General features: G+C 42.3%; 1 protein-coding gene across 1 annotated transcript in view; it reads right to left on the bottom strand.

The window, feature by feature from the left end:
* Positions 1-13,406: 13,406 nt before the first annotated feature.
* LOC104950338 (teneurin-1-like) overlaps positions 13,407-16,018 on the bottom strand; it is a 25,151-nt gene continuing 22,539 nt past the window's right edge. Inside the window, exon 9 of the mRNA XM_010776850.1 lies at positions 13,407-13,546. Coding sequence (XP_010775152.1) covers positions 13,407-13,546 — 140 coding nt within the window. The remainder of the gene's footprint in view (positions 13,547-16,018) is intronic.

Here is a 16,018-nt window from a genome sequence, read left to right as displayed (position 1 = left end):
TGTGCCGAGTTTCATTTTGAAACATCCAATATCCATTCTAGACATGCCTGTTAACGGGCAGGTTGTAATCCGATCATTGCAAACAAGGCAGTGTTCTCTTCTGTGTGGAGGAAATGCTCCCCGCTTGTATGTGGGCCCATCGGTTTCCATGTTTTTATGACAGGCATGGCGTTTGAGTCAGTGCACACAGCAGGCGGGAAAACCTTCAAAGCGCCTAACACACTTTTTGTAGTCCTTTTTTGGGAGCCCCGGCTGAAAGCCACCAAATGTAACCCTTCACCATTTGTTTACCGAACAGCTGGCAATGACTGACTGAGAGTCCAACCACTTCAGAAAGTCAGTCCCCAAGATGGCCCCTGCTCAAAAACCTGGTATTTCATGTTTCTGGAGCCAGGCCATCCTGACCTGACTTTGCTGAAGTGTTGACCTCAGTCAGTCATGCAGGCTTTGGTAACACAATGTGAAGGTTACATTGTTGCTTTCAGGCCGCCAAAAAAGGAGGACCTACAGAAAAAGTGTGTTAGGCGTTTTGAGGTTCGCTGCTTGTGCGCACTGACTCCAAAGCGCCATGCCTCATAAAAAACATGGAACCATGGCACAACAAGGCGGAGGCATTTCCTCCAACACAGAAGAGACACACTGCCTTTGTTTGGCAATATGGATTAAACCTGCTTAAACAGGCATGTCTAGAATGGATATTTGATGTTTCCAAATGAACTGCCGCAGCAGGTGAAAGGATGTCTGATCTCAAAAAAAAGTGTTGGGAAACCTACTAAGAAGCGGCTAAAATTAGGGATGACGATTATGGAAAGGGTAGAGATTGCGCTCCCCTGAAAATGGCTCCTTCCCTGAATCCTTACCTGAAAAGAAACAACCCTGCTATGAAGCTTGAGTGAGCACACACCTCTCACCTGGTCAACAAAACCAGCCCTAACCAAGAGAGGCTCTTTCTGCATGGGTTGCTGTATTTGGACTTGAGAAAGAAATTTTCTCTGAGTGCCTCTTTATCGCCTGCAGGAATGGTATGCATATTAGACATTTGAGTGTGAAATAAGGAAGAAGAACACCAACACAGCAAATTTCAAGATTCAATGCCAATAAAATGACCAGCGGGAAGCTCTACCGGGAGTCTCAGCAGGAACTGGGACCAGGAAAACAAAAGATTTTTCCCAGCAGGAAAAAAAGGAGGAAGTAATAACAGAGCCGGACAAACGTGCCACAGAGACAGAATTGAAAGAGGTGAGCAAAAAGAGAAGAGAGATAGAAAAGATGAAGGATGGAGTTTGGAAATGTTCAACCTCCGTCGTTGTCTGTTCCCATCACTGCAGTTCAGTTTCCATGACATACGCTGCATCCAGGCCCAACTCCATCCCCGCTGGCAGACCGCCAAGCGCAGCAAGCTCTGCTCCGCAGGGTGCAGCGCCCCGTGCCCCTGCACAAGCCCGGGGCATCCAAATCTGAGAGAGGGGTGTCCACGTGCAGATAGACAGACACACACACACACACAGCACGCACACACACACACACACACACACACACACACACACACACACACACACACACACACACACACACACACACACACACACACACACACACACACACACACACACATAGAAAAATAAGGATTTTTTTTGCATGTGTGAGCATGTTTGAGGTGCACAAAGTGACAATTGGAATCAGAATCCAAAAACATCTCTATTTTTCCCGGGGGGAAATAGTGTTCTGTGACAGTTGCTCCACTTGAGAGTGAAAGGAAAAAAAGATCAATTGGAAAAAAAATAGAATTAAAATATTCATATAAACGTAAGAAGTAGGAACAATGTGCTATGAAAAAAAGGAAATTAAATCCATAAACAATTCTTATGTAAACAAGTTAAAAGAGGTTAAATTAAATGTAATAAAATAAAAATGTGTACATTATACATGTATAAACGTGAAATTAAAGCAAAAATGTGCATTTAAAAGATAAATAAAATGAAATAAAAGGATGCATTGAAACAAAAAATATTTAAAACAAAATAAGTGAAATTATGGTAAAAGAGATTAAAATAAAAAGATAAAATAAAGTGAAATAGAATAATAAATGTATTAAAAAGATTAAAAAATTCAATACAAATAATTTAAATACAATAAAACATTATAATATAAATGAAAGAAATGAAAGTAACATCATTTGAAATAAAAATAAAATAGATTAAAGAAAAAAAGATACAATTAAAATAGACGAAAAAGATGAAAGTTACAATATATTAATTGTAATAAGAATATATTACCTTTCACAACAACGTCCAAATCATGAGTAACTGTAAGGGAAAACAAGTGAGAATTGGATGAGGGACTGCAAACACTTTGTTTAGCTGTTAATCATACTAATCAAAATATCACAAGGAATAATGCCACACACACACACACACACACACACACACACACACACACACACACACACACACACACACACACACACAGCTCACCGATGTAGCAGTGCTCCCCCTCCCAGCCCGGCTGGCAGATGCAGGTCCCGTCGTGGCACTGGCCGTGCTCCTCGCAGCGGGGGTGGCACGCTCTCTGGTCGCACGCAGCGCCGATCCAACCCTCCTCACACTGGCACTGGCCCTCCGAGCAGACGCCATGGCTGCCACATGGCACCGGGCACAGCTCTGCAGAACAGGTGGGTGGGGGGTACGCGTGAGAAAAAACAAGTGTTAGAAGGAGGGTAAATGAGAAGGAGGGGAGCAGATGGAGGAATCGAGTGTTGGAAGGTAGAAAAAAAGAGGCACAGGGGAGATGAGGAGCAGAATAATTCTAAATTGGGGGGCGAGCGTTCGGATATAGGTGAGAGGATAACCTCAGAGACTAAAAAGTCTACTCTCTCACTATACGTAATCTTCCCACCTCTAATAGCTGAGCCCCCTGAAGGAGATGAAGAGTGAATAGACTCATAATAACAGGCAAATGATTCTTATTTGCACCGCACATTTAAACTACAGGGACTCCAATTCAGCCCTATTATTCTTCTCTGACATTTTGATCAGATTTGGAGGCTATGTTAATACCCTCTCTTTTCCTACATCTCTCCATCTTTCTTTTTGTCAGCATTCTGTTTCCAGTATCCCTTTCTCGCTTTTGCTACATCCCAAAAATGATTTCTTTTTGTCTCTCTTCTGTCCTCAACATCTCACTTTCTCTCTCTCTTGCAGCAGAAGCTTCATCCATCAGTAAAGAGAGCAAAACTGCTGGAGGCACACAAAGACTACTTATCCGGCTGCAATAAAAACTTATTTCAATTTAAATACACATAGCATGGAGAGGGGAGTAAAGAAGTGGATTAAAGTTGGAGAGTTTTTCAGCTCTCTATTAGAATTACATTAGCTTAGCTATGCTTCAACAAGACCAAGAGGTAGAATCGAGGGGTCTTTTTTGATTAAAAGCCCGGCAGGTAGAGGGAGGCCGCTCATATCTTGGATATTCAGCCACGGTCTATCATTATCATCGGCTATAAGGAGGCCTGCATACACCTGAGAGCAGAAGTGAATGCCAATTGCCTTCAAATCACCCGCGTGCATGGTGGGACAGGTCCTTTGCAACACTACAGTTAAGCTGGTGTGATGGAAAGGGGAAGTCAGAGCTATAATGGCTACTTTCCTCTCCCTCTGTCAGTTTACAAGGACAAGGACTCTTTCTCTCTGACTGCATTCTATATAGTCCTCTTCTCATTACAATGGCTAACTCTTGTTTTCTTCACTCGCAGTGGTTGTTTAGTTAAGCAAGCGGAGAGCAGAGAAAGTTCAGATGGGTGTAGATGTAAAGAATCTTTTACCACAATGTCTAACAGCCGCGCGCTGGCTTAAACGCGGCGCGCGGGTAAAAGGGCCTGCAATAAACCAGCTTTCAAATGCCACGCTGAACGCTTCTCAGAGTCTCTGAAAGGCCTTCAAGCTAGTCTCTGAAAGGCCTTCAAGCTAAACTACAATCTTGATTTTTTCCTTCTTTTAGCTGAAGGGGGATATGTGTGTGTAGGTGTGTGTGCGTATACAGTACATATATGTATGTTACAGGAGTACGGTTAAGTGAGTGTGCTGTTGCAAGAAGGGAGGGGGGGCGGGTAACCAGAGTGCTGCCTTCATAGTCATGAGGGGGAATCTAATTTAGCACCAGCATGAAGAGAGTGTGAAACACACATGCAAACACATACACACACACACACACACACACACACACACACACACACAGAGTGGCTCCAATCCATATTCCTCTCTCATGTCTATCAAATCCCCAGAAAATAGTATCAAGACCCACTCGCTGCAAGAACACTAGAGGAAACTAGAGATGTGCGCTGACAATTCTTAATGTTTTCTTTCCACGGGTGTATATTACGCACCTCCCTTTTTGAGTTCTCTCCCCTGTCCTCTTTCCTCAGGTGTTCCAGATGTGCTCTTATCTCATAGATGTAAGTAAGTTTGAAGAAGAAGAAAGCCTTCTCACACTTTTTGCTGCATGACCAAGGAGTCCTCAGTCGACCTTGGTTTGGGTTATGATGCTCTTCATTTTGCGCCTATTTAATTTTAGTTGGAGGATGGAGATTTTCATGACTTCTTTTGTAGGTACAGTTTATGCATTGTGTTTATAAAGCTGTGACTAGCCCCCAGGAAGTGACATAGGTGTTGAAGCTAATTTATGTAGTGGCCAAATGGCGCTACCAAACCTCAGTCAATTAATTAAATTGGGTCAACAAAAAAAATTGCCATTGGGGAAGAGGCGTCTAAGTTGATCAACTTTACAGTATGAACACCTGGATAACCCTAATTTAAATCATTAGGTCCTAAAAGTTGCAAAAATCTCTTAAAGCTAAGTTATTTACCTGCTCCGTTGATTTGAGTTGGCCAATTCCTGGCTATGACGCAGCAGATTAGAGGTGGGGCTTTAGGAAAATGCAAGTGCACATGCTCTTTGAGCCCAAGTCTTCATGTGATCCAGGTACTGTACTGTTTGTATTTACAGTCAGGCTTTTTGGCACCTTTCATATAATTGAACCAAGCCCACCTTCAACGCTGTATCCAGTTGTCTTTAAACATTCAAGCTCTGTACAGCTCTACTTCTACCTCTTCTCGGTCTTACGGCCGCTGGTGTGGCTAGCCCAAACTGTCTATATCCCTTTCTTCTTATTCAGACAGTCCTCCACACTCACATCGTTTGTTTAAATGTTGTCATATGATAAATAAAACAAGTATTTTCTGTAAATGGTCTTTTGGGTTTGGCAACTCAATTTCTTTTTGCGGATCAAAATTTGAGCCACAAAGGTTTTATGTATTTTTTGGCCAGAAGCAGCTGACAGTAATCCTCAGGTCTTACCGGTGTAGCAGTCAGGTCCGGTCCAGTTTGGCTGGCAGGCGCAGGTGTCTGACTCGGGGAGATAGGTGCCATGTCCCGAGCACTGCTCCTGACAGGCTGGCAGCGGGTCGTCACAGCTCACTCCTGCCCAGCCCGCCCCGCACACACACTCCCCGCGCACACACACGCCATGACCGCCACATTGAGGGTCTGCGCAGTCTACTGCAGAGCGGGGGAGAGGACGGAAAGAGAAAAAACTGAATGAGTCAGAGGTTTTGGGGAGGGAGGGAGGGAAAGGGCGGGGTTGGAGTGAAGGGGGGTTAGTGGGGGGGCGCAAGCCTCATTATAATCATCAGCTCACCGAGTATGAAAGCAGTGTTCTTTGCATCCCATCCAGGAGTTAACCACCCTCGCTACAATCCCTGTATCTGTTCCACAACATTACACTTCATAGGACACTTAGAACTGAGGCTTTGATAAGGGCTGAAATGGGTTGTGTGTATGTGTGTGTGTGTGTGTGTGTGTATGTGTGTGTATGTGTGTGTGTGTGTGTGTGTGTGTGTGTGTGTGTCATGGTGGTCCTCGCGACGCAGCGCTAGTGTGTGTAATTACAGCTCTGAGCACCAAGTCAAAGCTCAGCAGAGTCCGGCTCAAGCTCAGCTCAGACGCTCAAGGTCAAACAGCTGATTGGGTCTCTACAGGCGGAGGTTGAGGGGGCAGCGGGGCGGGGTTTGGGACAGCTTTGTTGTCAGTTAATCATCAAGTGAACCATCATAATGGAGTCAGAGAGCACGGCTTTGTTTACTTGTTTTTGCTAATTTATTGCTTGGCTTTACAAGGTTAGGATGTGATTTAGGCCTAGGGCTGGCTTCCTGTCTGACTGTAAGGTGACCCAGCTACCTATATCATTTATATTCCTTTTATCTACCCCAAGGGACCTTTTTACTTTAGTTTACTTTACTTAAGGGTTTAATTGTTGGTTTTAATTGTATTACATTATTTACATTCAGGGGTGCAAACTCATCTGGAATGAAAAAGGTCACAAAGATGCAAACCCCCCACGGATGTCTGAGCATGTTCAAGCAGTGTGACCTTTACAATTATTGAACCGTGGAATACCAATAACACTTAGGATTATTACTGCATTTCACTGGCCATTGAGCAGTAATTTCCTTTTCATTATTCATTTTTTAATTGATGCTTATACATCACATTTTGTAATAGAAACATTTTTACATATTTATGTTACATTTTGTAATACAATGTGCACATTGTTACTTGACTTCTTATGTTAGAATAAATAGAAATGTATTAGTATTTAAATTATTATTATTACATTTTAATTTACATTATTCTTGCAAATTTCTAACTATAATACCTCTGTTAAAGGTGGGGTAGATAGGTTTAAGAAACCGGCTCGAGATACACTTTTTGTTATATTCCATGGAATGCTCTTAACATCCCGNATTAAAGGTCCCATGTCATGCTTTTCTGGAGCAGGAGCTCCAACAAGCCGTTTAGGACAGAGAGTGAATACACATACTATACAGAGATGCTGTATGAAAAACCATTTTCATACAGCATCTCTGTATAGTATGTGTATTCACTCTCTGTCCTAAACGGCTTGTTGGAGCTCCTGCTCCAGAAAAGCATGACATGGGACCTTTAATTAATTTGAGTGATGATTGCTATGCTGTTAAGTACATGGACATATGGCTTGGAATAAAACAAGTCATTGCTTTGTAGTTATCAATAAACTCTCAAAACCAATGTTGAGTCTGTATTCAGATTCAGATGTATTCAGATGGAAAATGGGCCTTAACTAAAGGAGCTGAAAGGTTGCTCCACTGATAACAAATGAATGCTTTTTAAATTCAGTATTTTAACACTTCTGGAAGAGTGAAGTAAATATGTAAATTATAACTCACAATATCATTTTGCTTTAACACATGCTTGATCAGATCATGGCCCCTATGTGAATTTTAAGTGTTTCAGATTCTTTACTGTATGTATAATTAATTATATTATCATAAACCAATTGACATGCAGTATCTGGGGCCCGTTGGTTCCTGGGAAACTGCACCACATTTCAATGTTTGATCTGACTCGAGACAGATCAATGTCATGTTTCTATAATTGATGAGACACTTCAGGGTAAAGAGCAAAGAGGTAAAGTAGTTTGAAGAGACACCAATTGATGGAGCAGGAGGACGGTGTATGTGGGATGGACCCCAGCTATGTTGCCCACGCGTGTTTTGTTAAAGGAACCTAGAACATCGTTGAGGCACGTTGATGTGCTTTTAACACTTATTGGACATTAATAGAGGTGTACGGCAAATATCTCAATATATCAGGCTTATACCGTAAAAGGGGTTCTTCGGTAGTTTTTTTAAAATTTTTAATTTCTAACCTGTGTATCCTTGTGACTATTATTATTTTGTTGTTTTGTTTCCCATTGTAAAGCGTCCTTGGGTCTCTTGAAAGGCGCTATCAAAATTAAAATTATTATTATTATTATTATCATTTCAGTATTAGTAGTAGTATACATTTTTCTGTGTTTTGGACAATAAAAACTATCGTACATACTGTATCTGAGCCTCAAGCCAGTTTTGTAAATTGAGATTAGGTGACATTTTGAGCGTGAAATGAACTGTGACAACATTAAATGGATGGATAAATATGGATTGATAGATTATCTGCTTTGTGACATTTGCTTTAAATCTTTAAAAGTGACTGGGCTTAACTCGCTGAATAGAACCCCCTTTGCCAAAACCGTTCAATACATAAATGATTAATAAATGGTGCCATCTTGGCAGAAAGTAGAACAGCAGAAGAATTGCTGCATCTTCACAGTGTGCATATCATGTACTGTAGTGCCAGTGGTTGTTATAACAATAGATTCTTAGAGAAACCTTTGCTGTAGTTTCAATTCATCCCACTGTTGTGAGTTAACATTAACAGCCCCCTACAACTCAGTGTTTTAAGTGTTGTGAAGCACGAAGGCTTGTCATCCACGTACCCCAGTAGTAACTGTGTGATTGTGATGGAGCTACTTGTTCTCCACTTGGACCTGAGGTTCCTTTTTTAAAATGATTTGATGTCTTCAGGCAGCTATTCCCTCCCACATCCGCTTTCATCTCCTCTTCTCTTCTGCTAGGTTGGCAAGTAACGATAACAGCACTGCTCCAAACCCCTCCACTGCTCACAGCATGCATTGTATGGACTCTGTAGTCTTGCAGATATGATCTACATGCATCTGCAAACGCACACACTATCATTACCTCCAGATATGAAGTCAGGAGTTAATTACAGTCGGATTTGTAGGTTGGAACATGAAGGAAAAAGCTGATGGAGAGATTTGTCATGAAAGCTGCTTTGTACCTTTTTAACTCAAGAGAAATGTCAACAGGCCTCCTGTGTAAATGTTATGTTGTCCTATGTTAACATTCATGTTTTTGTGTTGGGGATCTTGATGAATTATCACTGTTATCAACACAGAGCGAAGTTAATCTTCAAACACACATTATATGCAGTTGTTGTCCTTGTTTAAGAACAGGAAACACATTTCGCATTAAATGATCATTTATATAAATATGGACTTGCATGGAGAATATGTCTACAGCAAAAATGGAAATTAACTTAGAAATATCTTCGAGAGCAGGGTCCTTCCACCTTAAGTACTTCATCAATTATGGAGGCTTCTGGTGCAGTTCGAGGTGCCACATGCAGTGAAGCAGCAAAAGCAATAGGAGACAGCTTTCCCGCCGTCCCACAACCCCCTGCTCCATTATCTGAAGCCATGGAGGTTAACAAGACCGAAACAACAGCACTCACCATTATTATTCAATAAATGCGGTCTACTGTGACACCACTATTGGCTGTAGTGTATAACACTGTTACAGGATATCAATGGGAATCAATTAGATTTGTTGTTAAGAGAGAGTTGACCAGGTACTTTAGCTGTTAGCATGATTTAGACGTTTTATTAAATCATGGACATTACACTCTGTGATGTCAAAGATATTGAGACTCTACTGTATATGCAGATACATTTGAACTCCATATAATATCTTCTGGCTATGTTGCTCTCATTGTGTGCAGAACATTCTAGATAGCTTTGTTCGTTGTTATACCAAGGGTAGTGTGGTTTTTCGATGGGGTAGATTAAGAGTTTAAAGCACATCCTTAATTTGCATATCCAAGCAGTGAAGGAGCAATATCAGCATTCATGTATGAATATATATTTACTCTCCTTATGTATTCTGTTGCTGGATTTCCACCTACTCTTTAATAACACAATTATCTTTACTCTTTATTTTCTAAATGTTCCTCTACTGCAGCGGTTCCCAACCCTTTTCAACTCAGGGTCAATTTAAGAATCAACATTTTTTTCGCGGCCCACATTCAACCATAAAAAATACGGAGGCTAAATAAAGTTCTGATTGGTCCATTCAGAACATGTGACACGTTGTCAATCCAGTTGTACAGACCGCTGTCAAGGACTGTAGGACCGTTGCTAAGGAGGTTCAAATAAAAAAAAAACTTAATAATGAAAATGTTTCCACACAAATAATAATGTTTTGCAAATTATTTGGCGGCCCACTTGCAATGCCTTCGCGGCCCACAGGTTGGGTACCACTGGTCTACTGTATCTTTGAGCGAGTGAACCAACACAAGTCAAAACAATGAGCCTAAGGAAACTAAACATAATTCATAGAGCTCCAAAGTCTGCATAGTCCATTGGTTATTATCTGTGGGTTGGTCACTGCAAGCCCCCCTTCCAAACATCACACATTACTCATGAGTCATGTAGTTTATTTACAATACAAGACTATTTATCATAACCATTAAGTCTTCTTTATTATATGCTTGATACTTTATATTCAACCGTTTTAACGGCATTTATGATGTGAGCACATGGACTTGCTCTGTCAAAAAATCAAAAAGCTTGGCCACACACAAATAGATTACAAAGGAAAGCAGAGAAGGTAGTCGCCTTGGAAGAGTCCCCGCATCGACCCCATCCCGCTGTGCAGGCGCTGCAAAACATCCTCTGTCGGGGGGGACACGGTCTGTCGCCTGTGTGAACCTCTTGATCAAAGCCTCAGAAGATTAAGGCTCAACACAGCGGGTCAAATCCTCTCTCCTTAACTACAGTGTAAGAAGACTGATACATTTATTGTAAGGAAATTATTTTGCAGTCATGGTTATTCTCAAATACATTGTTATGTAATCTGAAATGTGAATACTATATGCTCGGTATATGTGGTGTCCATATTCTGTTATTAAACTGGACGTGCTTATAGCATAGTACAGATATATGCATGTTATGCCTTGTTACAGGACATCAACTTCAGATGGCATTAAGGCTAATTGGCAAACATAACTGAGTTGCTTCAACTTATTCTCTTCACACGCTGATACCAATGTAAATCTTTGATGATAGATCTTTTGTTAGAGCGTAATTACGTCTTGTGCATGTTGGCTCTGTTAAGGGAGTCCCACAGCGTTATATTGAATTTACTTTGAGGCGGCAGATTGAATTTAACACAAATAAGGACAACAGGAAGGGAAACTCATTAAGAATAGGCTCTAAATAGGCCTGATAGTGATAACTCTGTTGTATATCACTGACATAAATCTATTGTGGGTGAGTCTGACAGCTTCATAAATCAATGGGGCTAATTAAATCAAAGTTATAAGACTTTTGCATTGGATTGAAATGAGACAAGCCCTTTGAGAAACCTTTATTGGAACAGCCTGAGAGCACTGCTGTTAGGTTTCACCTCTTTTAGAAAGTATATTTAAAAATGATAATTAGGTTGTGTTATTTCTACCATGCAGCAGAAGTTGGCAGATATTTCCCTTCACAGCTATGTCCATGAGAAATATATAATCCCACATACCATATTCTGGAGGATTCTAAAAGTGATTGGTCCGTCTCAGTCTTTTCAGAAAGCTTTTAACCCCGGTGATTAGCCTCTGTCCGCTCTCTGTGACACCTCTTTGGGCTTTGTATCGTCCATTTGTTGCTTTCATTGTGGATGCTGGGAGAAAAATCATCATTAGCTCCCCGCCTTATCTTCTCTTTATTTTACCCCTGTGATGAGACTTGTCGCTGGGATTTGCCTGATAATGATTGGAGCAGCAGTGTAAGCTTAATGGCTTCTCTTTATCTTCGAAGGCTTTGATTCCTCATTGTTGTTGCTTAGCAGACAATTAAGGGGTAAAGGGTGTTCCGAATAACCCAGCTTCCCCCAAATGTATTTTTGGTGTCTTTCTACGCCGGGATCCTGAGTCGTGGCTGATCCTGTTGCTGCGGTCCTGAGTCCTGGATCCTGCATCCTGAGTCCTGCATCCTGAGTCCTGGATCCGGAGTCCTTCATCCTTCATCCTGGGTCCGGAGTCCTGGATCCTGAGTCCTGGATCCTGAGTCCTGGATCCTGCGTCATGTGTCCTGGGTCCTGAGTCATGTGTCCTGGATTCTGCATCCTGAGTCCTGGGTCCTGAGTCCTGGATCCTGCATCCTGAGTCCTGGGTCCGGAGTCCTGAGTCCTGGATCCTGTGTCCTGGATCCTCTATCTTGAGTCCTGGATCTGAGTCCTAGACTTCGAGTCGTGGCTGAACCGATCACTGCGGTCATGCCTGACTCTCATCATACTACTTCACTGATGGCTCCCACAGGATTGTTGACATCCTCGTGGATTCATCTTCTTATTACAGACACATGCATTTCCAAACATTTGGTCTACCTACGCTGTAAAATGTATTATCTCTTTGATTTACACACGGCATCTATTGCACGTCTGTCCGTCCTGGGAGAGGGATCCCTCCTCTGTTGCTCTCCCTGAGGTTTCTCTCATGTTCCCCTTTAAACTGTGGGGTTTTCTCTGGAAGTTTTTCCTTATACGATGTGAGGGTCTAAGAACAGAGGGTGTACATGTGTGTGGATTGTACGACGTGTGTCTTTTGGTTTAGTGGGGTATACATAGTAGATGCTCACATAAGACATCGGGGATTTCGTGACGTCGGTTCTGTTCCGGTACAGTTCTATTTAGTAAGTAAAATATGTAAGAATTTTAGTAACTCAGGAAAAGGGTAGTTCTACCTGGTCTCTATAGACCGTCACCGGCGTCATCCCGAAGCCTGACACTCGGCATCCAGCCGGCCAAGTTCAGGGGCTGGTCTGGCATTTATACCTCATAGCGATGAACCTCTCCAAGGGTCAAGAGTGGAGGACGGGACGGCACCACGGGAACTCGTTCAGTGGCTTGGGGGTGAGTTAACGGCCCGCGAAATGTTATCAGACGGGTGCCGAGGATCACGATGCTTGAGCAGACCATGATCCTACCCAAATTCCTTCGTCTCTTGTAAAGTGACACACACGAACACGAGGACGTTACACACTGCGTAATTTCTAAGTTAAGCTATTGTAACGTCTATAGTAATCAGAATGTTGGACTGCACAGTACGTAACAATTGTCGTTCGTATAACCTTAGTCAGTCGTAAAGTTTTGTCTTGGCACAAGTTACGACTCGGTGTCACCCCAACATAAGGTCGGCACATTTGGGTGAACAGTAAACAACTGACCGAAAGATCTACCTTCCTGTGGGGTCCCAAGGGTCTCTTCTCCAGGAAGAAGTACTTCCTTCTAATCGACTTCGAATGGTCTGGAGTTTAGTGTCATAAATGTCCTCTTGAGAACACTTCACGTCTTTTTGTGTCTCCAACCTAATTCCATTGGAAGGGAAGTCGCTTGGGACAACAAATTCTACCACAATAACACCCCCCCGTATATCTTGAGAGAGTCCAGTTGACAGTTTCACATAGTATCCTGTTTGCTTTAAACGTGTACTGATCCCCGTCTAGTCCTGGTGAGGCTCTAGACAAATTATCCCTACGAGGCTAGTGGTTAAAACTCCAGCTATGGCTAGCGGCTAGCTAGAGCTCACCCGCTCCGATACCCCTAGAGGTAAATTTCACCCGACAGTTCAATTGCGTATTTTTTTAATTGCGTGATTAATAATGGTGCGCGATTACGTACACGCGTCAAGACACAGGAGCCGAGCGAGGGTCATTTATGGTATTGTTCGCTAGACTGTCCGGGGCGAGGACGGACGGGCGAACTCCGTCTGGGTGTGACGGTGCGAGTGGCGTCCGTGGGCGCCGGTAGCCTCGTGGCCCTCCCACACACATACACACCGCGCTCTCTCTCTGGAATGCACATAACAACAACACAACAACAACAACAACAACACAACAATCGTAGACCACGCTCGATCCGACGCGATTGCCTATATTTCCTCTGACAATATTACTTTTCGTCTCCTCAACTGTAAAGCGGCTGGTTGACGCGGCTCGTGAAGTGGAAATTACGTCCATCGGTCTGCCTCCCTGTAACACCATTTTCAGTCGTGTGAGTCGTGCCTATCACGCGCGTTAGTACTAACGTCGCAGGCCGTCGAGGGCAAGCTCGTATAGGAACTCAACTTGTATCGAGCGTTGCTAGAGTATAGAGTGTGTGTGTGTTGTGTGTGTGTGTGTGTGTGTTGTGTGTGTGTGTGTGTGTGGGCGGCGTGTGTGTGTGTGTTGGTGTGTTTGTGTGTTGTGTGTGTGTAGTGGTGTGTGTGTGTGTGTGTGTGTTGTGTGGTGTGTGTGTGTGTGTATAGACTCCGCTTATAAACATTACAAGTCCTCCAACAACACAAATTATAAGTACTCTTATACACAGGTAACAAGTTCTCTATTATATTGTACAACGTATTCGTATAAACAGGTGAAGTATACCAACATTGCTCATAATTTATTGACTATTTTATAAGGAGATTCCATGTAAATCTTTCTATTTTGTAAACACTAATTAAATCGCTAATTAGCGCAATGATCGCTGTTAGTACGCTAAATTATCGCTAATTTTAATAATTAGCTGACTGTAGGCGATTTAATTTCACTAAACATTTTGAGGTCATTACCCCGAGTAAGTGACCGCGAAGTGTTTGTTGTGGTTGTAGTTAGATATGTAAGTTTACTTCATGTAATAAGTTCAAATTGTAATTGAACCTATTTTGTGCCCTCTTGTACTCGCCTTCACGACAATGCCAATTGAGAAACACACAACGAGGCGAGTGGCGAGGGCAGGTCGGCCCGCCATCGACGTACTAAAGACGAAGTGTGTGCACGTATGGCGATAAAATGACAGTAAAAGCCTGTGGAATTTTTATAGTCGGGTCTTACCCCTTCGGTAAAACCTCTCGAACAAACGGCGCCGTGGTCTCTTTTCATATAAATGCAGTATTAAAATGCAGGTTACGCTAGCTGAGAGCGGCTTGCGCGTCAAAAATCTCTCGTGGCTAGTTATGAGAGTGTGATAAGACCTGGCTACAAAGAAGGGACTATAATGTCTCTCCGTTAGGTTGTAGAAATGACATCGAAATTGAAACCGTAGTGTAGTTCAGTAAGTCGTTCTACGACTTGAGACCTTGACTCTTTGCACATTAAACCAAGCAAATCATAACCTAGTGCCTGTCTACGATATTCGTCCACAACATTAAATCGAGACAGTCTGTCTGTACTGCACGAGTCAGTTCATAAATTTCGCGCGTTATTCCGACGGATGTGACCAGATTACTCTCCGTTAATAACGCCAATTCTCGTTGGAAACAAGGTGTTTTCGATAAAGATTACGATCTGGATCGTACAACTACGTAAGTAATCCTCAGTGTTGCCTATTTTGTGACATGTCACATGTACCTAACGGTTAGAGAACGAGCAAGTTGACCGTTTCACACCACGGAGTCACACGAGTGAAGCCGAAATAGTACGGTTTAAATCAAGGTGTAGACCTCTGCAAACCAGTGTAGGAACCTCACTACCGTGCAAAATTTTAAGGGAATTTGCTGTTCTCTCAAACAAAGCCGACTTAGCCATGTATTAACATTAAGTACTATATGTGTTAGGAACGCACAAACCATAGTGGAAGACCCTACGTGTGTTTGTGACCTACGTATAGGGAGGTATTAGGTACAAATGACATTGGTCCATATCGTTTTGTAAAGTTCTTAGATAACGTCGGAACAAAGGTTATGGCATTATATGAGTAAAGGACCGTATCTCCGTTCTCCCTTTATAAACTCCACCGTTTGAGAGACGAGCGATTTTGCGCATTGTCATACTACGACAATTAGAGTTAATCTCCGAAGATTCCGTAAGTAAGGTTACAGCAGCGAGTAAACTGTTACCGAATCATCCGAAGCGCAAATATCGGATGTTAGTTTTGTATTCGTTTCTCATAATTACATCGACATACACCGAACGGTCATTTCCAATTTACAATAAGTGTACCTCCGACAGGTTCGCACAAATCGTTAGAGGTCCAACGCGACATTCGTTGAGTAAATTACCCCGGGGTTTTCTCCGTTTCATTCAAGTAGATTTTTTGTTCTACGTTTTCTTCATTTTAGTCCCGTGCGTATTTTTCTCGTCCAAGCATCATTATGAAATAGTGACGGTGAAATTTAGTTCACGATCGTTGAGTCATCACGAGGAAATTTTTTTGTGAGTCTCTTTAGGAAGTGTTATTCCGGAAAGTTAGTTAGTTACAAAGTAAATATATCCCGTGGTTAATCGTGTTTTACAATGTAAGACAGAGTCACCGGAACGTTCACACATGTCTTATTGTTCATTCTG

The sequence above is a fragment of the Notothenia coriiceps genome, unplaced genomic scaffold, assembly GCF_000735185.1.
Source record: "Notothenia coriiceps isolate Sejong01 unplaced genomic scaffold, NC01 NC01_scaffold00000339, whole genome shotgun sequence".
Lineage (NCBI taxonomy): Eukaryota > Metazoa > Chordata > Actinopteri > Perciformes > Nototheniidae > Notothenia > Notothenia coriiceps.
The sequence above is the reverse complement of the archived record's forward strand: the minus strand, read 5'-3'. Positions and strand labels throughout refer to the sequence as shown.